Below are 27,388 nucleotides of genomic sequence, written 5' to 3' on the forward strand. Positions count from 1 at the left end.
AATCCACCAGCCTCCTCCTAACCCGACATGTATCATCACATCTGCCCTTCATGGGTTCTGTGAACCAAACATGGGTTCACATGCATGCAAGGCAGATACTTTAATCCATTTCGATTCCTCAGTAGCCTTACAGCCTTTTACCCGTTCTTCACCTTGGCTCCCTACTCTTCCCGGAAAATCCTCCTTGCTGCTGCCCTCAGGGGATCCCCCTTGGTTCTCACTTGGATGAATCAGCCTGATGCCAGTGTGGAGCTGGCACTCCTGAGAAACATACCCTGGTGGGGGAAGGAAGTCCTCATCAGCTGGGTCCTCGAAGCCAGCTGAGGAGCAGGAGAGAGAGCCATGGAAATTCTTCGATCTGCTGACAAATGACATCTCTGGGAAAGGGCACCCGCCACACTCAGTGAACCTGGAGCCTCACACAGAGCAGGGCACATAATGGACTTCATGCTGGTTGAATGAATATCAGAAAGCATAAGTCAGCTCACCTGCCATGCCCATGATTGATGACTGCCAGGAGTCAACTCTGCCTGACCCAGAGAAGACACAGCTGCCCCGCCACCCTGGGCTGGCTCTCTCTCTAAAGAGCAGTAGGAGAGCCACACCTGCCTCTACTAACCCTGGAAACAGACTCACTTCTCCACATCTGTCTGGGTCTCTTTTTGTCCCAGAAGCCCCTGCTGAGGGTGTGTCAGGATTTCCTGGAGTCCACTGTACATCTTTCCGGGCTATCTTGTTAGACTCACCTCCTCACAAGGACTATGTTGGGTTCATCATTGCGCACCTAGCACTTGGCAGTGAGCAAATAGGCACCACCACCTTTTCTGAGTTCTCCCAGTGACAGTTTTCAGCTGTTGACAGAGCTGTCCTGCTTTCCCCTGGAAGGTACTCCATATGGCCCTTCTTCCCCACCATCCAGCACGAGGTCTGCATGTACAGTCCTGCCTCTCTGTCTAGGCCATGTCTCCTGCACCTTTCCTCAGGGTTTTCACAGTAATGATGTGCATGCAGCTTAGGTCTGGGACTGTAGCGACCACTTAGTAGACCCTCACAACCCCTCATGTCTGGTGTGGTTTACAAGTGCTTACTTAAAGTAAATGAGACTCTGAAGAGTTAGGACTTGAGCTGAGTTTCAGACTCTAGGATCAACCTTCTCTTTCCTCATTAACTTTATGGAAGAATAATTTACATGCAAGAAGATTGACACATTTTAAATGCACAGTTGGATGGCTTTTGACAACTGCATGTACCTTGACAAGCAAGACAAAACCCATTTCCCGTCAAGTTCTTTCATGTGTCTTCTTTGCAGCTTTCCCTCTCCCGAGCCCAAGCAAGCACTGGTCTGCTTTCCATCCCTAAAGATCATATTTGTCTTTTCCAAAACTTTGTATAAACGTAGTTGTACAATCCTTCCTCCTGCTGGCTGGCTTCCTTCCCCGAGTGTGATTTGAAACTCTTCCATGTTGTGGCATGTGTCTGTAGTGTTTGTATTGCCAATTAGCTCTGCTTGTATAAGTGTCCCACAGATTGTTTACCTGCTCAACAACAGTTGACAGATGCCGGACGATTCCCAGGAGACTTTTGCTATTGTGAGTAATGCAACTGTGAATCGGTGTGAAATAGTTTTATGCACGTATGTTTTCATTTTTCCCTTGGAATAGCCAAGGAGTGGAACTGCCGGGCCCAAGGGTGGGTGTCTATTTCTGCTTGTCAGAAACCATCAAAGTGCTTTCCAATTCAGTTGCTCCATGTCACATCCCACGAGCAGAGCAAGGGCCCACATGCTCTGTGATCTTGACACTCCAATAGAGCCTGACTTCTTACTGTCAGGCATTCTAAAAGTATAGCCTGCCAATACAGCTGTTTGGAAACGTAAAACTGGAGACTCAGAGATTTTCTGAAAGCCAGAAGAGGGTCAGGCTGTGACTGTGTTAAGACCTTGCTCTTGGGAGCACGGCTGATGCACCCCCAGGGAGCACGGCTGGTGAATCCCTGAGAGTATGGGTGTTGCTCTCCTGCTTACATGTTGTTCTGCTGTCCTTCTGCTTCTTTGAAACTGACTTGTCTTGCTTGAAACTAAAACATCCTAGACGTTTTAGCCTCTAGGTGATCCTAGAGTCACTCTGGAACAAAATGCAAAGCGTCTTCTGCAAGGAATCCCTGGCACGTGGCTCAGTGTTGCATCCTGTCATCTTTTTATGGGGCACCTTATACTTCTGGTTCTTGGTGAGTGCATGCCATCAGGGAGTAGGATACACTGAGTCTAACTCTAGGTTCTCTTGTCTTTTCTGTAATTGAAATCAACCAGATTTTCCCCCATTCATTGATTGATTCATTCACTCATTTTATATCCTGATCACAGTCCCTCCCTCTTCTCTTCCTAGTCCCATTCTCATACCCCCTCTCCCCATTACACCCTCCCCTGCTCCTCAGAGAAGGGGAAATCCCCCATGGGTACCAACCCACCCTGGTGCATCAAGTAACATCAGGACTAGGCCCATCCTCTCCCACTGAGGCCAGACAAGTTGGCCCAGCTATGGGAAAGGGATCCAAAGGCAGGCAACGGAGTCAGAGACAGCCTCTCAAAGGATTTGCGGACTCACATAAAGACAAAGCTGCACATCTGCTACAAATATGCAGGAGGCCTAGATCTAGTCCATGTATGGTCTTTGGTTGGTGGTTTGTTTGATGGACCCAGGTTAATTAACTGATCTTCTTGTGGTGTCCTTAACTACGCCAGCTCCCTCAATCCTTCCCCCAACTCTTTTGTTGTTGTTGTTGTTGTTGTTTTGTTTTGTTTTTTCTTTTTTTTCGAGACAGGGTTTCTCTGTATAGCCCTGGCTGTCCTGGAACTCACTCTGTAGACCAGGCTGGCCTCGAACTCAGAAATCTGCCTGCCTCTGCCTCCCGAGTGCTGGGATTAAAGGTGTGCGCCACCACACCGGGCTCCCCCAACTCTTCCACAAGTCTCCGTGAGCTCCGCCTAGTGTTTGGCTGTGGGTCTCTGCATTTGTTTCCATCAGCTGCTGGATGAAGGCTCTCAGCAGACAGTTGTGCTAGGCTCCTATCTGTAAGCATAACAGCATATCCTTAATAGTGTTAAGAATTGGTTCTTGCTCATTGGATGGGTCTCAAGTTGGGGCAGTCATTGGCTGGCCATTTTCTCAATCTCTGTTCCATCATCTTTCTACCTGCACTTTTTTTTTTTTTTTTTTGGAGTGGATTGAAGCCAGTTAGATTTTGAAACTGCACGCAAGTTGTGTCCCTGTGAAGTTTGCAAGTATGTTGAGCTCATGCAGCTGTTAGGGCAGAAGGGAGCTGGGGCCCACCATGTTGTCTCTGCTCACTGTGGCTATGCTGAAACCACAGCTGGAAATAAACCTGGAAGGGGAGTAGCTCAAACTTGGGCTCCACACACACGCAGCTCATTATTTTAGATATCTAAGTCTGCAGTTAGGTGTGACTTTGCTGCAGGACAAAGCACCATTTAGCTTTGCTGTATGCAGCTGTAGAAACGCAGCAGCATACTCTTTTCCTATGGTTCTTCAGCTCTTCCCTCCCCCATTGGCTAATGAACAAATGCTCCTTAGAGCTGTGCTTTTAAAACTGGATCTTTTCTCTGGTTCCATTTTGTTTTCATGATACAATACTTGCCCTGGATGAATGGCTGTTCTTCTCTTGAATGGCACTGAAAGCAGGGGAGCCCTGGCCCCCTGGCATGGGGCAGGTGCACTCCCGAGCCTCACCATCTCTGCTAGGTGACATGATTGATGTCAGATTGTTCCCTCTTGACCCCGCTAATGATCCTTATCTTCTCTCTAAGACACAACAGGCACCTCTTTCTCTTAAACTCTCCAGAGCAGGGAAGGAGAGCCCTTCTGTGTCAAGAGCTGTTGACCCTAAAAAACAAAGGCTCTGTCTCCCAGGCAGGGATGGTGCCTTGCTGAGGGTCCACAAGGCCTAGAAGGCTCTGAGCTAAGGCAATCTTGTCATACAGGGAGCCATACAGATGGCAAAGAGTTTAGTCCCCAAACCTTGAGTGCAGGGCCTGAGAAAGGCTGACCATGTGCTGTCCACAGAACCTTGGCTCTATTTCTGGAGGTACCACGTTCCTATTTTATCCTGATGCTATGAATTTTAAAAGCGTTGACAAAAAGCATGTTGAAAAATGATTTATTGAATCTTATACTTTCAGGTCACAATTCATCACTCAGGGAAGAAGTCAGGTCAGGAACTCAAAGCAGAGAACTAGGGCAAAATTCTATAGAGGGGCTCACTCTCTGGCTTACTCACTAGTGCATGATTAGCATATATATATATATATATATATATATATATATATATATATATATATCCATCCCAGGACTACCTGCCTGAGGAATGGTACTGCCCACAGTGGGCTGGGCAATCTTACATCATTTAATTCTCAAGACAGACCTAGAAGAAGAAGAGACCTTTACACACACACACACACACACACACGAGGCAAGGTTCCAGGGAAGTAATGAAGTAGAAAAATAAATATGAACATTGAAATATTTCAACTTCTATAACTTGTTAAAGGCAGTGTGAAAGCTGACGATGATGTAAATGTTTAAAGGTCTCCAGACGGTGACTAATGGAGAAGAGAAAAATGAAATGTGAGAAGGAGGAAGGGGGAGGAGAGCTAACAAGGTGTAGACCTGAGGAAGAGAGCTAGAGACAGAGCGAGCCCAAAGCGAAGACCACCCAACTCTTAATCTCATCACTCGGCTGCCACTCAAGATGACATAAAATAATGTCATGGGCCAGCAGCCTGTTGGGAGGACAGTATGAGAAGCTGACCACTGTGGCCATATATGTTGGGCTCTCCTTGGATTGCAAAAAGAGACAGAAGGACTAAGGGACCCTCTTCTCTCTACCATTCTTTGATCCTGGAGGTAAAAAAGGCATTCTTGAGAATTTTCAGCTTGCTAGTAGTTTACTCTAGCTGATTCTGGCTTTGTCTCTCAGCATGGATGGTTTCTGAAGACAGAGAGGAGAACATTTGAAAGTGTATTTCACTGGGGTCCCAAGGTCAACTCACTCGCTTAAATTCTCAAGGACAGTTTTCTTACACTGATTGAGCATAGCAGTATGAAGAACTTTTCCTGGGCTGCTTTCTTTGTGAAGATGAGGATGGGGAAGTGGTTTCCAAGGTAATCACAAGAAGGGTGACCCCCTGGATGGGGCCCAGTAGGTAGCAATGGCAGACCATCCGCTGTGTACATCACTGCAGAATTTGACACTATCAGCAGCCCCTCTACCAACAACTTCTTACATACTGTTCTTACATACATCCTATGCTAAGGATTGTTCTTGCCTCTGGCATCTTTCAGAGGCCTGATCTGTGCAGTACTGAGCTCAGGTTATCTTCGTGAGAATTGGGTCATACATGACCTGGTTACTTGGGGTATGCGTGTGTGCAGACATGTGTACACAAAGTGGAGTTTGGGGGACAACCTTAGATGTTGGTCCTCACTTTCTACCTTGTATGAAATGGTCTGTCTGTTACCTCAAAATTTCCTGCAGCCACCAGGGTAGCTGTTCTGTGAGCTTCCAGGGATTCTCCTGTATCTGCCTCCTATCTAACCATGGAGTGGGATTGTAGATGTGCACTAGCATGCTTAACTTCACATGAGTTAAGGAGATTTGAACTCAGATCCTTACAGTATGTGGCGAGCGCTCTGTTCACTGAGCCTTCTCTCTAGCACCCTGATGGTCTCTCCATTCCTTTGTTTGTTGTGACTCTTGTCATAAAGTTAAGTGGCCAGTGACTGAAGGAAAGAAAGACAGGGGAGTCAGAATTATCAATCTAGGGCTGCAGAGAAGTATCTAGGAGTGCCTGGAGCACTAAATATTGTTGGTACCTCTTCTCTGGTTACTCAGAACATGCACAGTCCTACGAAACTGATCCATGATCCTCCCCTAGGACAAATGAAGTGAACTCCATTCTGGGTCATGAACTCTGGGAAGTGAGGTTGCTTCTGACCCTAGATCAGCTTCTGGAGAGCTTTTCACTATCTCAAATGAAGGCTTGTTTCATGACCACGGCCCATATTCCCCCAATTCTCAATCCCCAAGGCCATTTTGTCAGTTTTTGGCTTTTGTCTACCCACCTCTTCAGTTCTTCTGTGCTGGTCAGCCATGCATGCAATGAACTTGATCTTCCACCCCTCCTCCGGCTTTCACTCTTCTTGAGCCCTCTACAACCCCCTGAAAACCACACAGATGAAATCACACAGCTCAACCCATGAAGCCTTCCCTGGGCTGACTCTCCCTGTGTATCTTCACTGGCCTGGATGGTGACAGTGTGTCCACCTGCCCATGTGGCAACTGTGTCAAATGGTTGTTCTCTTTGACCACAGGGCTTCATTTCTGCTTGACTGCATGCCTACTGCTATTTCTTCCTCTTACACACAGCCTGTTGCTGTGACTGACTTTATTCAGGCTCACCTGCTCATTCCAGCATCAGGATCACAGACTTGGTCTGTCCTTCCTCTAGGACTCCTGAGAAATGCCATGGCGTTTTCACGTGACATTATCATGACCTGGAGCTGTGCTTGTCTCCTCCCCAGGCTGTCAACTCATTCAATGGCTATGACTGTCTTCATGTCCACTGGTGGGCCCAGTCTCCACAGGGTACATGCATAGGAGATAATCAGCAAAAGATTGTTCTAAAGGCTCCTCACTAGGAGCGATGTGAGGTGAGACTATAATCCAATGGGATCTGGACTTACCGAGGTTTTTCTCAGGCAATCTTTTGTCCATCAAGTCTGAGAACATTTTGGGTAGCTCAACTTGTAAAGGCACTTGCTAAGAAAGCCTGGTCACTTGAGTTTAATCCCTGGGTTGCATGTAAAGGTATAAATAATGAACAGACTTGGAAATTGTCCTTTAATCTACATCTGAACACTGCACATGTGCCCCCTGCCCATAATATATGTGTTCATATCTCTCAATAGTAATTATATTATGATTATGATTATTATTATTAATACCACCACCAACAACAACAATAATAGTGGCCTTTACAAGTTGAAGGATCTTTTTGTTCCTATATAGCTAGTTTCTTTGTCTGGAGGCTGGTAGGCTGGCAGCTTTTCAGATGACTGGAGGGCACAGGTAGCCACTACTCAGTGCCATAGTCAGAAGGGAGGAGCCACACTTCCTTGATTCTCTGTGTGTGTCTTCTCTAAAGTTCAGGGTGATATTTTAGTGTCCTGGTTAGGAGATGAGCAATTTCCGTGGCTTGGGTGTTTGCCTCACGTTTATGTGTATGTGATCATTGAGTAAGAGAGTATGACAAAAACGAAAAAAATAAAAACCTACTGTAATAAATGATTTACGGAAATACCAAGTATGATGGTTAATCTGTTGTTGGTTTGCTGGGATTTAGAGCCACCTAGGAAGATGTGCCCCTAGGTGGATGTGCTGGGGTTTTTCCAGAGAAGTTTCACTTAGGAGAGAAGATGCACCCTGAATGTAGGCAGCACCAGTTTATGGGCTGGGGCTCTAGGGTTGAATGAAATGGAGAAAGTTAGATGCACATCAGCATTCATTGCCCTCAGCTTCCTGACTGCGGCTGCCCTTCTCTCCTGAGTGTGGCTGCCCTGTGACCAGCTGCCCTTCTCTCCTGATGCTACAATGGGAGCTTTTCTCATTGCTACACTTACCACATGATGGCGGACTGGACTATACCATCACACTGTGAACCCAAACAAACCCTTTCTTCCTGAAATTGCTTTGGTGGGGCATTTTGTCACAGTGAGATGAGAAATGTAACACATCAGAGACAATTTTGTGTTCTGAAAACCATGCTTACTGGATAATCTCGGGAAGTTCATTTACTTGCTGCCTTTTCCCTTTAAAACATCAGAGTGCAATAATGAGGCAGGGGTACAGGGTAAGGCAGCCTGTACTTCCTGCCGTTTGTGAGTCAGATGGCCCCTTTGCTCCCGTGAGAAGATTGTCAACTGTAGGAATTTAGACTAAGTGCTTTCCATCTAGGAAGGTCATCCAAGCTTGGCCATTGGCTGTCTTTGGCCATATTTCATGAACTGTTGTTGTTGTTGTTGTTGTTGTTGTTGTTGTTGTTGTTGTTTTAAACCACCTCACTGTGCCTGACATCTGAAGAGAAAATGTCATACAGCTCCAGAGCTGGTGTTGCTAACACTCATTGCTCGAGTCTTCATCCAGAGACCACAATGGTTGTCTTCTCTGCAGCCAATTCACACAGGTCTTGAGGTGTGACTGCCGTCCTGTCTGTGAATACAACTCCAAGTGGCAGTGTAAGGATGAAGGAAGATCCTTGTGTCCCCTCAGCAAGGGAGGGGCTCCCATGCCCTTACCCAGGCTTTCTTGTGAAACTCTTGGTTCCTGGATTTGCCATTTGGTGAGAAAATGGGTTTTGTAATCATTAATCCTAAAATCAGTGGTTTTATGGGATTATTCTAGATATAATTTTGCCCCTTCTTTCTTGAATACAATTAGATTTTCTTTTTCCCACACTCACTCACTGATTAAATGGGTTGCAATCTTCTCACTGTTTTTTTTCCATGAGAGTTCCGGTCTTACTTTCTCCAAACATCAAGGTTGTCTTCCTTGCCCTATTGACAGCACAACTAATCTTGGGCTGAAGTTATATGTGCATGTGGAACTTGCTGCCCCAAAACAGACGTGTGAGACCCAGGACACAGCCTGCAGAAGGTAGATCTAGGCTGCAGCAGAACCCCATGGCTACCCATCATTCTCAGAAGACTTGCCGGGGTTTGTGTGGAAAGCTGCTTCTAGAGCAGTGGTAGTTCTGTAGGAGTGGACCCAAGAGTGGTAGCAACTGTACCCTTTGAGAGCTGTCAGGGAACTAGATGGACTAGTTTAAGATGACTCAGCCACTATAAGTCTCAGTTTCTACATAGGGAAGCCTGGACTTGACACAGACAGAATACGTTGTTTCATGAACTTATGTTCGCTCATGCCATACTTGCCACTAACTGGAGGTAGTTAGCCACAGAGCAAGAGAACCAGGATGGGAAGGAATATTTCTGCTTTGATCTGCAGGGTCTCTGAAGTCACGTCTCTGTTGAGCAGCGCTCTTAGCTGTTGCTGGGTGAGAAGGTCCGACATAGTCAGATGCCTGCCGGATGCTGGCCCACCAGCATGCAGTATACCCTCTGTAAAGGACAAACGATGCGTTATTTATGAATGCTTCTTTGGTCATCTTTCCTGGGCCCGTAGCTGAAGGTGCTTCCTGAAATGTGTGCCGAGGACAACAGAGCAGTCAGTTCAGTGCTGCATTTAAGAGGCCATGGTGCATTTTCCACTAGGGATGTCCTATGAGTTGTTGCCTTTCCAGTGACGACAAGGATGAATTGTACCTCACAGGCATGTGTGTCTGAACATGTATGTGTCCCCAGAGGTGATGATGCTGTTCTGAGAGGTTATGGGAAGTTGGAGAGTGGGCCCTGGGTTAGAGGAATTGAGTTACTTGTGGTGGGCTTTGAGGGTCTTGATCTGCCTCTTGCCTGAGTGCTCTGATTTCTGAACTCCCTGACTTCTCCATGATTCCCTGCTCTCCCTACCTCCAGACCAGGTACCTAAATGAACTCTTCAGTCACGAGGTTGCTTCTGCCAGGCATCTTGTCACAACCACCAGGAACGTAACGGATAGATATGACTTCCATTTTACCTGTACTGGAGATGGCTCCACCGTGGCTCTTCTGTGACAGAGGGGCCAGCGTGTGATGCGTGTTCACATGGTGACTGTAGCAAACCATTAGCAGCTCTGGAGAACTTGAGGTGAGGGCACCTGACCACTAAACATGAAATAGCTACCTGTCATTTGGCATATGGATTTTAGCTATTCATTTGATATTTGAAAAAAAAAAAAAAAAAAAAAAAAAACTACAGTAAAATTTTGTGACTCTGTGGGCCGGAGAGAATACCCAGCAGTTAAGAGCATGTGTTGCTCTCACAGAGGACTTGGGTTTGACTCCTAGTGTGTGCACATGGTAGCCAACAAATGTCTGTAGCTCCAGTTCCAGGGGATCTGATGCACTCTTCTGGTCTCTGTGGGCACTGCAGACAGGTGATAAACAAATATATGTGCAGAAAAACACCTATGTACATAGCATAAAAATAAATCTTTAAGAAATTAGAATCTTGGGCTGGAGAGATGGCTCAGCAGTTAAGAGCACTGACTGATCTTCCAAAGGTCCTGAGTTCAAATCCCAGCAACCACATGGTGGCTCACAACCATTTGTAATGAGATCTGATGCCCTCTTCTAGTGTGTCTGAAGACAGCTACAGCATACTTAGATATAATAAATAAATCTTAAATAAAAAGAAATTAGAATCTCCTTTTAAGTGAGAATTTACTTGCATGAAGAAAGTCAATCTTATGGAAGGATGCTATTTGATTGTGTGGTTTTGTTTGGAATGGGGAGCATTTAAACAAACAGTGGCCAAAATTAAAGATGTTGGACTAGAAGATGTTCTGTTTAAAGGAATTTTAGTTTGTTTAAATCCAGTGGCAGTTGGAAAAGGGGGGAAGCAAGGAGTTTGGAGACCTTTCAAAGATGTCTTTGGCTTTTCTAGAGGTTGTTTCTTACTGAAAGGTGAGAATCAGCGTTGGAACCTTCCTGAGGTCTCTGTCCTTGTTCACTGTGTGCCTAGGGGGTTAGGAAACAGCAGGGACATTGCACTCATTAAGAGCAGAAGCCTGGGATGTAGCTCAGTGATGCAGTGCTGGCCAAATATATAGAAAGCTCTGGGTTCAGTTCTCAGCAGTGTGAAGAATCATGCACTATCAGGTTGTATAAAGAGTAAAATATATCAATGTCCACTAGAAACTTTATGTAGAGAGTTTAAAATAGGAGGATAGGAAAAATACAGAAATGCTAAAAACCTAAATGGCTACATCAATTCCAGAAAAGTATCTGAAATAAGGAATCCTATCAAGGATAAAGACAGACATTGTATGATGATTAAAAAGTCAGTGAGCCAAGAGGTCATCGCATCTTCAAGTGTGAATGTACCTAACCACAGAACTAGAAGGCAGCTAACACAAAAATTCATGGAGCTGAAAGCAGAAAGGCAGAAATGCAGCCTGCTTTCTGGACAGCTCAGCAGTCCTTATACATCCGTCTATAAAATGAACGAATGGAACGTACAGAAGCCAGGCATGGTATCACATGGCTCTAATTCCAGCCTGTGGGGCTAAGAAGCTGGTGGATATGGATGAACTTAAAGCCAGCTTGGTCTACAGAGTAAGTTCAGGCCAGCCAAGGCTACATAGTGAGACCCCATCTTTCTAAGTGTGTACGAGTTGATCAACACTATCACTTAACTTGATTCAGTGGATAGTTATAGACCAGTACTCCTAATTTTGACAAAATACATACGATTTTCAATACATGGGCTATTCATCAAGATATTCTCGCCATAAAATTCACCTTAATAAATCTAAAAGAACTGATACCATAAAATCATATTTTTAAACAAGTGATCTGGAAAATACTGAATATTTACAAATTAGTGGTATTTCTAATAAACCAGTCCGAGGGTTAGGTTGTTTCTACTTGGATTTTAAAGATTTTGTATTTTTAAATGTGTGTGTATGTGTGTACGTGGGTGCACCAGCAGGTGACAATTTAGCTCAGAAGACTCCTGGAGCTGGAGTTGCCTGACCTGAGACCTGGGAACTGAACTTGGGTCCTATGGAAGAGCAGTGTATGCTTGTAACTACTGAACCATCGCTTTAACCCCTTCACACTTGAGTTTAATGAAATATTAACTATGAGTAAAATTTGAATGAAAGGAAACATGTCCGAATGCTTAGGAAAGTACGGCGTTGCTTAGAAAAAATTGGAAATGATTGCTGATTTTCAAAAATAAAAACATCAAATTAATTAGTGAAGGTCCTGTTTTAAGAAACTTTAAAAGTGGGCTTTGGACATAGCCTAGCAGTAGAGTGCTTATCTAGCACTCTATGGTGGGGACCCTGGGCTCAATCCCTAGGACAGCAAAAGTGAAAAGTTCCAGTGAGTTATTTCACAACAGACAATAATTTTTAAAAGAATTAGAAACTAGGGGGAAAAAACCAGCAGTTGAAACCCAAAGGAAACAAAAGGAAGAGAATAATCAGTGAACTATAACACCCCAGAAACAGTGAGAAAGCCAGGAAAGCCCATGGGCGACTTTGCAAAGAATGACAGGATTGCCTGGACTCTATATGGACAGATAAGTCAAAAGGTGATCAGACACAAATGATCAGTATCAAAGCTAAGAGAGATGGGTAGTCAATAAAAGGGGACCAGAAATATTACAAATAGCTCCCTGTCCATAAGATTACAATGATTTGTATGAATTAGATACTCCCTTAAAAGATAACAGTTACCAGAGTTCATTCAAGAACCTGTATATCTACATAGCCCGTTATTACAGGAATTGAATAAATTAAGTTGCTACCGCTATGCAGTGTTGTGGCTTACTTACCTCACCTGCTTCCAAGTCTCTCCCAGGGCCTGTCGCTTTCAGAGTTAACACGTAAAGCAGGCGCATCCTGCTCACGACTACAACTCTAATTACCAATTAAGTCATTCTATATCTCTGAGAGTAGAAATGCTACACTGAAAACACTGGAATTCACATACGCAATGGTCTCAAAGGGCCCTTGCTGGCGTTACATGACATGACACTATCCATGGCNTTACATGACATGACACTATCCATGGCATTACATGACATGACACGATCCATGGCGTTACATGACATGACACGATCCATGGCGTTACATGACATGACACTATCCATGGCGTTACATGACATGACACGATCCATGGCGTTACATGACATGACACTATCCATGGCGTTACATGACATGACACGATCCATGGCATTACATGACATGACACGATCCATGGCGTTACATGACATGACACGATCCATGGCGTTACATGACATGACACTATCCATGGCGTTACATGACATGACACGATCCATGGCGTTACATGACATGACACTATCCATGGCGTTACATGACCTGACACGATCCACAACGCAAACAGAACATGTTATATGTTCAGAACCCAGGCTGCGGTGAAGTCCCAGGGATGCAGCAGAGGCAAGTGACACCAGATCCACTTTGAAATTCGTTACCTGGGTGATTATGAATCAAGTTTTGCTCATTGGGCACACAGAAACCTTTTGCTGTTGGTGTGTGTGTGTGTGTGTGTGTGTGTGTGTGTGTGTGTGTGTGTGTGATTCAGTTACCTGATCATGAGGGGTTGTAAGCCATAGGTTAAGAGGTTACATGCTTGAGGTCAGGGATGGTGATTTCCCCCAGAAGTTCTTTTATTGTTGAGATTAATAACAATATTATTAATATTGTTATTGGGATTTTTGTTTTTCCAAATGAATTTGCAAGTTGCTCTTTCTAACTCTGTGAAGAATTGATTTGAAATTTTGATGGGGATTGCATTNAATCTGTAGATTGCTTTTGGCAAGATAGCAATTTTTACTATATTAATCCTGCCAATCCATGAGCATAGGAGATCTTTCTATCTTCTGAGACCTTCTTCAATTTCTTTCTTCAGAGACTTGAAGTTCTTGTCATACAGATCTTGCACTTGCTTGGTCAGAGTCACAACAAGTTATGTAATATTGTTTGTGACTATTGTGCAGGGTGTCATTTCCCTTATTTCTTTCGCAGCCTGTTTACCCTTTGAGTAGAGGAAGGCTACTGATTTGTTGGAGTTAATTTTATATCCAGCCACTTTGNTGAAGTTGTTTATTAGCTTTAGGAGTTCTCTGGTGGAATTTTTGGGGTCACTTAAGTATAGGATCATATCATCTGCAAATAATGATATTTTGACTTCTTCCTTTCCAATTTATATCTATTTGATCTCCTTTTGTGGTCTAATTGCTCTGGCTAGAACTTAAAGTACTGTATTGAATAGACAAGCTGTATTACAGAGCAATAGTGAAGAAACCTTCATATTATTGGTACAGAGACAAACAGGAAGATCAGTGGAGTAGAATTGGAGATCCAGAAATGAACCCACACACATATGGTCACTTGATCTTTGACAAGGGAGCTAAAAACCATCTTTTTTTTGGAAAAAGGACAGCATTTTTAACAAATAGTGCTGGTTCAACTGGAGGCCAGCATGTAGAAGAATGCAAATTGACCCATTCTTATCTCCTTGTACAAAGCTCAAGTTCAAGTAGATCAAGGACTTCCACATAAAACCATATACACTGAAAGTTATACAGGAGAAAGTGGGGAAGAGCCTTGAACATGTGGGCACAGGGGGAATTTTCCTGAACAAAACATCAGTGGCTTATGCTCTAAGATCAAGAATGGACACGTGTGACCTCATAAAATTACAAAGCTTCTGGAAGGCAAAAAACACTGTCAGTAGGACAAAATGGTAACCAACAGATTGGGAAAAGAGTCTTACATCCGGTAGAGGGCTAATATCCAATATATACAAAGAACTAAAGAAGTTAGATTCCTGAGAACCAAATAACCCTATTAAAAAAATGGGATAAAGAAGCCAGGCGTGGTGGCACATGCCTTTAATCCCAGCACTCGGGAGGTAGAGGCAGGCGGATTTCTGGGTTCCAGGCCAGCCTGGTCTACAGAGTGAGTTCCAGGACAGCTAGGGCTACACAGAGAAACCCTGTCTCGAAAAACAAAAACAAACAAACAAAAAATGGGGTAAAGAGTCAAATAGAGAAATTTTTTAATTTTTTTCTTTTATTATTATTATTTATTATTTTCTTTATTTACATTTCAAATGCTATCCCGAAAGTTCCCTATACCCCACCCCTGCCCCTGCTCCCTTACCCACCCACTCCCACTACTTGGCCCTGGCCTTCCCCTGTGCTGGGTCATATAAAGTTTACAAGACCGAGGGGCCTCTCTTCCCAATGATGGCTGATTAGGCCATCTTCTGCTACATATGCAGCTAGAGACTCGAGCTCAGGGGGTACTGGTTAGTTCATATTGTTGTTGCACCTACAGGGCTGCAGCCCCCTATAACTCCTTGGGTATTTTCTCTAGCTCCTCCACTGGGGGCCCTGTGTTCCATCCAATAGCTGACTGTGAGCCTCCACTTCCAAACAGTGAATTTTCAATTGAGGAATGTCGAATGGCCAAGAAGCACCTAAAGAAATGTTCAACAACCTTAGTCATCTGGGAAATGCAAATCAAAACAACCTTGAGATTCTACCTCACACCAGTCAGAATGGCTAAAATGAAAAACTCAGGTGACAGCNGATGCTGGCAAGGATGTGGAGACAGAGGAACACTCCTCCATTGTTGGTGGGATTGCAAGCTGGTGCAACCACACTGGAAATCAGTTTGGCAGTTCTTCAGAAAAGAATCTGAGGACCCAGCTATACCACTTCTGGACATACACACTAAAGATGCTCCAACTTATAATAAGGATACGTGCTCCACTATGTTCATAGCAGCCTTATTCATAATAGCCAGAAGCTGGAAAAAAAAAACAGATGTCCTTCAACAGAGGAATGGATACAGAAAATGTGGTGCATTTACACAATGAAGTTCTACTCAGCTTTCAAAAATGATGAATTTATAAAATTCTTAGGCAAATGGATGGAACTAGAAAATATCATCCTGAGTGATGTAACCCAATCACAAAAGTACACACACGGTATGCACTCACTGATAAGTGAATATTAGCCCCAAAGCTCCAAATACTCAAGCTAGAATTCTCAGACCACATGAAGTTCAAGAGGAAGGAAAACCAAAGTGTGAGTACTTTGGTCCTTTTTTGGAGGAAAACAAAATACTCACAGAAGCAAATATGGAGATGAAGTGTAGAGCAGAGACTGAAGGAAAAGCCATCCAGAGACTGTCTGACCTGGGGATTCATCCCATATACAGTGTCAACCAGGACACTTTTGTGGATGCCAAGAAGTGTATGCTGACAGGAGCCTGAAATAGCTGTCTCCTGAGAGACACTGCCAGAGCCTTACAAATACAGAAGTGGATGCTCTTAGCCAATCATTGGACTGAGTGTGCAGTCTCTAATAGAGGAGTTAGAGAAAGGACTGAAGGAGTTGAAGGGGTTTGCAACCCCATAAGAAGAACAACAATAGCAACCAACCAGACCCCCCAAAGCTCCCAAGAACTAAGTCATTAACCAAGGAGTACACATGGCTCTAGCTGCGTATGTAGATGATGGCCTTGTAAGACATCAATGTGAGGAGATGTCCTTGGTCCTATGAAGGCTCCATAGATTTCCCAGTGTAGGGGAACTGAGGGCAGGGAGGTTGAAGTGTGTGGGTGAATGGAGGAACACCCTCATAGAAGCAGGGGGAGGTAGGATGGAATGGGGAGTTTCCAGGAGGAGGGGGGCTGGGAAAGGGGATAACCTTTGAAATATAAATAAAGAAAATATCCAAAAAAAAAGAGGTTACATGCTAAGAGATTTAATGTTCTACACTATCATGTAAGTTCCTTATTTTAAGTGATTCTATGCTAAGGACCAGCCTTGGCTTAGAGAGGGGTTCTGAGGAAGGGGTGTCTATAAGAAGTGAAAGAAAGAATTCCTAGTCAAAACATGGGTACTAACTGACAGGCTATGTCCTGCTCGATTCAGCTTTCTAGATAGCTCTCTTTGTGGAGACAGCACTCTCTTGCAATTCTAAACATTTTCTAGGTGGCTTATCTCTTGCAGATCAAAGGCCCAGTCTTTTATTTACATATCAGTTCAGCCACTACCCCAGGTGCCCTTTTGATATGTCATGAATCAGTGTCCCATGGCCCCAGCCCCTTGATTCTTAGACAGTAAGCACATGTATTTTTTAACATTGCAAATGAATTCAGAGATCTGCCTACCTTTGTAAACACAGACCATAAGATAGCTGGATGGGATCTCAATCCCATATCACCATTCCTACCACACCTGGGCCTAAGTTCTGTCCCAGGCTGACTTTGAACTCGGGAATCTGCCTGCCTTTGTATCTTTCTGACAAGCTGGTTCCTAGTGCATCTGTCTCTACTCTTTCAGGTTCATGAAGCCTCTTATATAATTCATATTATATCCTTATATTTTGTGTATTGAGAAATTATTTATTTTTGAACTCATGTTTTCAGAGTTTGTTCCTATAGCCTTAAGGGCTTTCCTGAATGTCTTAGCATTCACCATTTTGCTAAGACACAGACAATGCCCTCGCCTCCTGGACTCATGCTGCTTCTAATTATCATGGAGTCATTAACCATGGCAGAGAGGACATTCCTCGAAAGGAGGAAAATGAAAATATGTACATTATTATACAAACAAGCCTTACAGCCCAGCAACCATCAACACTCATGGAGGCATACTTACTGCTGACTCTGTTCCTGAGGGAGGAACCATGTCCCTTGTGTGTGACCAACAATTCTATGTCCTACTTTATCACATAAATTCCCAATTTAACGCAAACTATTTCCTTGAAATTTATTGCATTTGGGCTGCATTGGTTTTCTCTGTGTATTTAGCTACCAAGTGGAAGCATCTACCAACCAGAAAACAGTCCGTTAAACACTTATATTGAAGAGGAAGATGGGGTGAGAGAGAGTCTCTCTGGCCCATGAGGTAGACCAGATAAGCATACGAGGTGACTTGAGTGGCTGCGTTGTTGTCTTCTGGTAAAAGGTGCCATTCTTCACAACTTCTCATGTTTGTATCATTCGTTGAGTCAACGAAAAATTAATCGTTGTATTCTTTATTTCAGAAAAGCTGTACAACTCCAGTGGCCGAGATCTAAGAAGGGCCCTTTTCTCACTGAAGCAGATATTTCAGGTAAAAAGGAAAAAACAAAAAGCCAAAATACTACAGTCCTGGTTTTACTTTGCTAGAGTTAGATATATAAAAACTTATACCTGTGTTTATTACAACTAGGACAGTGTGTTTTGAGGACATTACAAGTTAGGTCTGGGGTTGAGGAGATGGCAGACTAAGCCATGGGCTTGCTGAGCAGAGAATAGAATCACTTTGGATCTCTAGCACCCAGGTAAATGCTGAGTGGGCTTGATGGCCTGCCAGGATTCCCAGTGCTCCAGAGGTGGAAATAGGAATCTAGGGTAATCCGAATAACTACTCTAATTGAGCTGGTGAGCTCTGGATCCAGGTGAGAGACCCTGCCTCAATACAAAAGGTAGAGAGCAATTGAGGAAAACCACTGATGTCAACTTTTGGCCTCCACATGCGCTTGCACACATGTGCCTGCAACCCTTCCACATGTGTCCATATGCATATACACATGTCATACACACACAGGAAAATTAGAACAGAATTCTCAAGGAGGATATTTTAGGTCAAATATATCAAGTATAAAAAGTAAGGACAACTTAAGCAAATAATATTTTATTCTATATTCCAGTTTTTTTAAAAAAAAGAAAACCCATTTGATTATAATTAAAGACCTGTGTTCTGTTGCCCCACCCCAATCACTAACTTCTTCCACCCCCATGTCTCCTGCCTATCAATAGTTGTATTTAGTGTTGTGCATATTTGTGTTTCCATTCTAGTGGCAGATACCCATAGTGTGTCGTAGTGTATACCACAGTGTATTAACTTCATGCATGTTATCATGCTGCATGTATGTATCCTACTTTGGTTTATTCATGGAGTGAACGGGAGTGAGTGTGACTATCTCTGGCTTGGGTTGTATTATATGCAGTGATCTCAATCTGTTCTGTTCATTCTTCTTTGGCTAGATGGTTTACTTAATCCCAGTTTTGTTATTATAAATCCTGCCATTGTAGGTATGTTCCCTCATGCATGTGCAAGTCTCTCACCACCAGTTCCATGTTAACACTCCATGCACATCAAGCCTTTCCTCCATCCCTGTACTGAGAGAAGCCCTTAGTGAAGGGGCTAAGTCAGCCTACAGACACCCATGAGACAACAGTGGGCAGAGGAGGGCTGTGGGGTTGAGAAGGTGACCCTTGTGTTGAGGATCGCTGTCTAGGTTCATTACTTTTTCCATTATAATTTTATACGCATTCCACTTTCCTCTAATTCTTGTCTTATCCATGTCTTTGAAAGATTTTCTTTGTTGATAATTTTAGCCAGAGTGAGTTTCTTCCTGTTAAGAGAGATACTAGGCAAAAAGGCTGGGTAAACCAAAGCGGGGGGGGGGGGGACGGACAAATAACCCTCTAACTCACCCACATATTCTTACCTTTCTCTTTAAACTTGTTCAGTCATCCTGTCTCTTCTTTCCAGAATGGGACCTGTTTTCTGGTGGAAAGTTCTAAAGACATGTCCCCTTTTCTCCTACACTCCAAGCCTGTTGCTGGGTGCATGGTTTCTCTGTCATGTTATAAGAGCAGGGAGCTATCAGATACCACTAAGATCTTCTCCCTCTCAGAAGGGTTGCCCAATGGTTGTCCAGAGGTGGAACAATACACATCAATCAGGATGATAATCACTATGGATGTAGACACACTGAGGAAGTTTGAATTGATGGACACATTCACAAGGATACTAAAAACAACAATGATAGACAAGATGAATAGGCAATGGGTGCTGGTGGGCTAGCTATTTTGAAAAGAGCAAACTTTTAGAATCTCACATTCATCTTGCTTTTTCATATTGAATTTTAAGGTAAAAGGACATCTCTTTTCAAAATGAATGTCTTTGTAGGTAATAAAGAATAGAAAGCCTGTGGTTTTTAGCCTTTAATTAATTCATTAATGAATTAATAACAAAGCCAGAGTTGCTAACATGCCAGAAACAAGGTACCACTAGACATTAGGTACCTCCTAGTGGAAATATAATATATGATGTAGTCAAGCCAGCAAATCAACCCTGGGTTTAGACATGAATATAACTACAAATAATTAAAGATAGAAGCACATGCTAGACATCACTTTAGGGAAATGATCTGCCAAATCCAGACAGAGGGCTGCTGTAAAGGATGATTGACTTTCTTCAATACATATGTTAGCCAAGGGTAGGGGCATTATCTTCCATTAATTAGTTAATAGGTATTTCTGAGTTTTAGACCCATATAAATGAATTACCATATGTGGACCTTACTTGGATCTCTTCTTGGTCTGAGCTCTGTGACTGTAATAAAACACTCTGACCAAAAGGTAAGGAAAAGTAGATAAAGGAAGGGTTTATTTCAGCTTATACTTCCAGTTCACAGTCCACTGATGAAGGAAGTCAGGGCAGGGACTTAAGGCGGGAGCCTGGATGTCTGAACCAAGCTGTTTACCAGCTTGATCTCCAGCTCACCTTTATCTACCTTTCTTATATAGTTGAAACACACCTGCCTAAGGACGATGCTGCCCATAGTGTCCTGGGCCTTCATATATCCATCATCGATGAAGACCATCTCTTACAAACATGACATAGGTCAATCTGATCTGGGTATTTCTTGAGTGAAATTCCTCTTCCCAAGTAACACTTAAGTCGTGTTAAATTGATATCCTGCGTAAGCAGTGATGAACAAGTTGTAAATATGGACACTGACTAAATGTTTGATCCTTTTTAAAACTTAAAATGTTGTTTATAAATAACTATTTTTACAAGGTTTCTATAGTTGGAAACTATATGCGTGTGGAGAATTCCTTCAGGTTCCATAGCAGGAGAAGATAGAATGATTAAAAACAAGACTGTTGTGAGTTCATTTACACCTGTGTTCATGGGACTATTTGTTTTACATACAGTAAGATTTTCCCAAATTGAAAACATAGAAAGAAAACCAAACCAACTTGTTCAGACTTTTTATATAATATTTGAGCCAATATACTCCTTGACTTGTGTCCCTTGAGTTTCTCCTGCTGTTTTATGAAATGGGTTTTGAATCGCTAAGGTAGTACTATGTAGACGAGCATGAAGCATATTTGCTACCAGGAGTGGGGACAAAACCACACTCAAGACCAGCCATGCTGGCGGTTAACTGGACCTAACAGGCAGCATGTTGGGTAAGGTTTAGGCTAGTGCCTTCTATATGTCTGGGCCTGCATCTTCATCAGATCTCATGTCCTCTAGGCATGGAGGTACTTTTAGAGACTCTTACTTTAGGAGCCTAAAAAATAAAGACACTGGTCACTTGGATTGAGTCAGTTACTAACAATAACAACCAGACTTAAGACAAGACCAAACCAAACCAAGGCTGATGACTCTGGGGGTAAGGACACTTGCTGCCAAGCTTGAAACCCTGAATTAGATAACAAAGATTCACACAATGGAGGGGAGAGCCAACTTCCACAATCTGCCCAAACTGCCATGTGTTCTAACACATCTGCATGTTCATACACATGCACACATACGTGCACACGCAAGCACACACACACACGCATACACAGTAAATGTAAAAAAATCATAAGCCAATAAATAGCTCCTCCAGAATATTCTGGAGTGTGGCAGCCATCCCTTATCAACTGGTGAGAACATCTCAATTTCATAATCATCTGCAGCCAGTGTCTTAAGAATCATGTGTCAGTGCCTATATATTTCCAGGATATGTATTTAAAATCTAGGACATTGCCAATTTGGAAACCTTTCTCCACATTTATTATCCACAAGTCTCCCCTTCCCTGGTGCCTTATCTACACGGGCCTATGCATTTTAGCGAAGGGTCTGAGTTATTCTCATGAACACTGTCTCGCCTGTCCAGTGCTTTTTTTTCCAAGTGCCTTTGCCAGACACTCAGTTCTCTGGTATATTAATATTAGTGATTAGCTTGACTGGTTTCTTGAGAGCTTGTTCGCACTTTTTCACCATGAAGTCATGTGTGAATCTAGTTTTAGTTAAAGCAATAAACATTTGTTACATGCTTAGAAAACCCTCCTGACTAGACATGAGCTCATCTGCATGTCCAGTTCACATATGCTGCTGGAAAGGGGGACAGAGAGTGGGAGAAGAATTTTTTATTTCCTTTATACCTACCAGTGTAATTTTCCAAAGACTCATGATACTGTCCCATTTTCTCTTTCTTCCTCAGCCATGATTATCTCAAAGTCTGAGTTCACACAGCTGTCTTTCATTATGTTCAGTCTTGCCCCGCCCCTGCCCCCTAACTGGCGCTGACCCTGCCTCACTACATCACTTCCAGGGACCTGTACTATGTCTGCCCACATTTAACTCAAGGCTCCCATCCATATAATTGAAAAATGTCATATAATAAAGTAAAGGGCTGATTACATGTCGAGACAGGAGAATTGTGCCAGATCATCTATTTTCTCTCTTCAAGATAATCCACGGCTGTTGTTACTATACCAGCACTGTCACTCCATTGGCTTTCTGTATTCCCATTGCTGGGGATTGCTTGTAAATTCCTGCTCTGTTGTCTGTTATGACAAAATATGGATGCTCCTGCTGTATCTTCCTAGGTTGGAGGCAAGATGCTGTCTATTCTAGGAAGTCTGTCGCAATAGAAATGTCTGTTTCTCAGGGCTCCCCAGAATTTGGTTTTACAGCAACTGCCCATGTTGAGTGATGGCTATATGTAGTTCAGTGGTCCTGGACAATATGTTTTGTTTGTTTTCCTGTCCTCTTGAATCTCAGACAATCTGTAAAAAGAGAGTTGTTGTATGAGTTAGTGTTTCTATCCTGCCCCTTTGGAAATTGAGCAGCAGAGCCTGGGTCTCAGTTCAGCAATCCCGATCTGGTGTTTCTGCATAGCGTCTGCTTCCTTGTCTTCTCAAAGTTCCCTAGAAGGTGAAGGTGTGGAGGGGTCCCTCTTAGAACCTCTGTCTTACCTGGAAGGAAGGAAGCTTTGATAGTCACAGCCCCTGGGCTCTGTCCACTGGAGCTTCCTGATCCTCAGGCAGGGGATGGCTAGGCAGTTTGCATGTGTGAGTCTCCCATGAGTCTCCCGTGAGGCTCTCAAATGGACTTGCAAGGGTCCCTTGCCCAGTCAATCAGGAGAGCTCTCTTTTAAGAAGCACTAGCTTGGCGGTATACTGAGCTTCTCTCTGTGTCCTGACGCCAGCTGACCATGCCTGGCTGCTGCAGGTGAATGGCTGCTGCCGCCGTACCCAGCTCCCTTCCCTGCGCTGCCAGCTGTGCAAGGGAAGAGATGAGAGAAGGGGCTTCTTTAGGGTTGACAGAGAGTCCCCAAGCCTCTTGTTGAAACTGCTGTCCCTAGGCTATCTGTTGGGACAGGGGTGTGCTTTTCGTGACAGGTTGCATGGTCACTGGACGTTGCTGTAGTTCAAAAACTACACATGGAAGTTTCACATGGCCAGCACATTGGGTCCTGTGGGGTGTGGGTCCTGAGGGTCCTGAAGACTGAAAAGCAGCGCACGCTACAGCCTCTGCACAGGCAAGGGATTCATTTACTTCATCTTTATTAGGTTGCGCAGAAGGCAATAATTGGTCTTTGGCAAATGATAGTGTGAAGACTTGTAAAATTTCTTTGGCAAGAGTTAGATGCTCGCTCATGTGCTTTCTCTCTCTCTCTCTCTCTCTCTCTCTCTGTCTCTGACTCTGTCTCTGTCTCTCTGTCTGTCTGTTTGTCTCTCTCCTTCTCTCAAAAAAAAACCTTCTTAAAATTCAAAACAAAACAAAAAACAGAGGTGAGGAAGATCTGGGAGGAATTGGGGGAAGGGAAGAAACATAATCAAAGCATATTGTCTGAAAAAACATAAAATATTTAAAAACAGTTAAATACTTCATCTGAACAGAGCAGAATCTCCTATGGGGCCATTTTATTTCAAAGATCCCTACATAGTTTGAACAATGCAGCTTGGATCTAAGATAGACAGAGACCAATTTGAACACTTAAAAAAAAAGTTTTTTAATTTAATTTTATTTTGTTTCTTTCCTTCCTGCCAGGATGACAAGGATTTGGTGCATGAATTTGTCATAGCTGAAGGTCTGACCTGTTTGATCAAAGTGGGAGCCGAGGCGGATCAGAACTATCAGAACTACATCCTGAGGGGTGAGTCATGGCAGCCCCTCTGTGCAGAGGCCAAGGTCTCCCTCAGGAGCTCACGTGCTGGGAGTTTTGTAAGAAATCTGGGATAATGGAGGAAAGATTCCCTGTGGCAACGCATAGCCTTTTTTATCCGTTCCTCAGCTCCTAGCAGGTAGCTGGTGTCAGGCCTGACTTAGTTTCATGTAGGTCGGTCGCTAAGAACAAAGAATGGTGACTCACTTTTTAAATAAACCCCTTGAATAAGGAGGGGCACACACTAATTGGGTTCAGATAGACTTTTCATTTTAGCTCAAAGCTACCCAAAACTAAAACCCTGATGTATTTCTAGGATGAAAAAAAAAATAGTTTTTAGACTTGAGTTGTTCCATGGGGATGGAGGATGGGGAGTGGGGGTGGGGGGTGGGAGGTGCTGTCATCAAATCGTATGTTCCTCACTGCTTCTGATTCATACATCTCAGGTGGGCCTGGGAACTTGCACTCCAAGACTCCATTCCAATTGCTGCCTTATAATTTAATATGCAAATCAGTGTCGGGCGGCTTTGAAGCCAAGTCCTATTGCCATTCAGAGCTAATGGTCTCATATGATGGTGGCGATTCGGGTCGTCAGCTAAGTAATCTTGTTTTCTCCTGTAAATAATAACCCCAAACCTATGTGCTGGTGGGCCAGAAACAATAGTTTTGAACTACAAAAGGAGACATTTCATATAAGTCAATATTATCCCCATTTTATAGTTGAAACTAATTGAGACTCAAAGAAGTCAGCGCATGTGCCTAAGGATGCCACTTCCCCTGGGCCTGGCCTTGCGCGTTTCTGTCCCTTCAGTGTGAATAACTGACTCCATGAACTGCAAGTTGATTTTCATAAAAAAAGAAAAAACAAAACCCCACAGATGTCTTTTCCTTTTCTCTTTGGGTGAAGGGAAAGTACAGGAGCTGTGTGATCGGATATGGGATGCCCATGGTTAGCGTTCTGATTGAGGTGGCAGCTGGGTCACTTGTCCCGCAGATGCTTCCTTAAGTCCCGGGTTATGTGGCTCATGTTAGTCGAGTTTTCCTTCTTGCCTGGTGCTAATGGAAACCCACGCAGAAGGCACAACAGGCAACTCCCTGGGGTCACGGAACACATCCTCAAGTCAGTGCTCGCTCCTTGGGTTTGCCTTGTTAAATGCCATGTGTGTAGCAGAGGGCACCTTCTTCACCCTCTTCCTTTGCTCTGTGGTGTACCTATGTCTGTGAGATGGCAGGTTGGCGCCTCCCGTTACCTTCCGTCTTGCCTTGGGCTTGTTACAGATTTGAATCCGTTTTCAGGAAGGATGCCTGACCATTGAGAGGCATGATTTCTGCCTTTCCATATCATTTAGTCATGAGCTTGGAAATTGTGATGGAGTGTAAAGACACACAGACCTCAAGCTGCATGCTCTATTGTATCCAAAGGTGGCAGCTGTCTGTGTTAGAAGGAACAAGTCCACATAGAAGAAAAAAAACAAAACAAAACAAAAAAAACTTGACATGACTGGGAAGAGCTCCCTTAGGAAGCAGCAGTTAGTGCCACCCCATAGCTAGCCTTGGTATTGCCCAGAGAATCTTTGTACGGAGTGTCAGTGGAGGTTAGTCCTTGCACAAGGCCCTGGCGTAGAGTGTTGTGAATTCTGCTCTCCAGCCACTGTACATGGGGTTGACATCATGAGCTCCGTTTAGGCTTCTCTGCCATAGTGAGTATCCTGAAGCTTCTAGTGGTGAGTCCACTTATAATGTTCTGATCTGGGCCAAAAAGATGCTAAGAGTACTTTGCCGAATGTTAACAAGTGAGAATGCCCACTTATGACCCAGAGGGATCCTGGAGAGTACCTGCTGCCTCCTGCCCCCTCACCCCAGGCCATCCCCATAGAAACTGTCAGCAGTGAAGACCCTCTTAGGCAGCACTGTGAGATGTGTGGTGTAATGCTTCATCCCACCACCAGGGCCTGGCCTTCCCACTTTTTCTTTCTGATAGCACCCATGTATTAGAGACTATAAGGCTTGCTGTGCAGTCCCTGGAAAGTGAGTAGTTCCTTACACCACTCAAGCCACTTCCCAGCATGTGGTTTTCCATGGACAGGTGTATCTTCTTTTGTCTGCCCCGAATCCACTAAGTCTCAAGACAGTCACCTCAAGCAAGGCACGGTGCTCACTCAGCAGCGCACTGTGAGGTAGCTCGCTGAAACTGGTGCCAAGAAATGTATCTTCTGGGAGCATATGAATGATGTATTTCTTGGGGTGTGACTTTTTTTTGGCTTTAGACAAGGAAACTCTCATTTTTCCTAACCCACGTGTTGAGTCGCTCCCCTGTGTCTTCAACAGAGTTCTTGTGAGCACTGTTGCCATTGCCAGTAGTCACCAGACATTCACAGTCAAGAATAACCCTCCGCTTGCTTCTATTTGCCCAGCCATGTTTTGACCATATTACGTTGGAGTGGAAATAGAGGAGGGCAGATGGAGATCAGGAAGACGAGGTCTGCAAAAGTCTTCTAGTTATGTTAGGGATTTTGGGCAAGAGCAAAGCAGGACACACAGGGCCAGGCAGAGCCCACCTGGGGCCTGCCCAGCAGCAGTGGGAGTGGGGACTGTGGTCAAACACCTTCGTCGTAGACTAGCTGGAGAAACTAATCAGGGTTGTAGGTGTAATGGGTAATCTTCACCATGACCATGAATGGGTTTTAGGACCACCTAGGAGACATACTTCTGAAGGTTTTCCCAAGGGGAGAAAACCCTCTCTGAATGTGGGTGGCATTGCCCTGTGGACCAGGGTCCTAGATGAAATATAAAGAAGGAAGCAGGTTGACCGCCAGCATTTCTTTCTGCTTCTTGTCTGGTGTAGGGTGTCCATTCCTGCTCACATTCCTGCTGCAATACCTAGAGATCCACTTCCCATCACACTGTGCCCGCTACAAAGGACTGTGCTCTTGAAGTGTGAGACAGGATAAACCCTTTCTTCCCTAAGATGTGTTTCACCACAACAATGAGGACACTGGAACAGGGTAGGGCCAGCTGTTTACAGTTATTTCAGCAGGCTCCGAGACCCACTGGTGTCCCTGGAGTGATCAGATCTTGTGCGTGGTGACTTCGGGTGTGGGACACTAATACAGAAGTGTTTGGAGGTGATGGGCTTATTAGGAAGGGGAACTGATTGGCTTCAAAACTGGGCCTAGCAGCATTTAGGGAACAACACTGCAGATGGTAAGGTGGCTCCGGCCTATGCCGGAAGTTACCTGTGGGATCAGCTTGATGTGAGCACCCGTGGCTCCTCATGCCTGAGGGGCAGCATACGGATAAGTCAGCCGTTGTCTATCCGCATCTAGAAGACTCTAATTATCTGTGAAGAAATTTGATGTGATCATTTTCTATTTAGTCCTGTTAGCCGGCGGTGGCGTGTGTGTGTGTGTGTGTGTGTGTGTGTGTGTGTGTGTGTGTTAAG

At 44.1% G+C, this 27,388-nt stretch overlaps 1 protein-coding gene across 4 annotated transcripts in view; it reads left to right on the top strand.

The window, feature by feature from the left end:
- Positions 1 to 27,388, top strand: part of Fhod3 (formin homology 2 domain containing 3) — a 421,297-nt gene that overhangs the window by 171,328 nt on the left and 222,581 nt on the right. For all 4 annotated transcript variants that reach the window (XM_021214495.2, XM_021214497.2, XM_029547105.1 and 1 more), the window contains exons 4-5: positions 17,770 to 17,837; positions 23,832 to 23,937. In XM_021214495.2, coding sequence (XP_021070154.1) covers positions 17,770 to 17,837; positions 23,832 to 23,937 — 174 coding nt within the window. The remainder of the gene's footprint in view (positions 1 to 17,769; positions 17,838 to 23,831; positions 23,938 to 27,388) is intronic.

The sequence above is a fragment of the Mus pahari genome, chromosome 15 (genome assembly GCF_900095145.1).
Source record: "Mus pahari chromosome 15, PAHARI_EIJ_v1.1, whole genome shotgun sequence".
Classification (NCBI taxonomy): domain Eukaryota; kingdom Metazoa; phylum Chordata; class Mammalia; order Rodentia; family Muridae; genus Mus; species Mus pahari.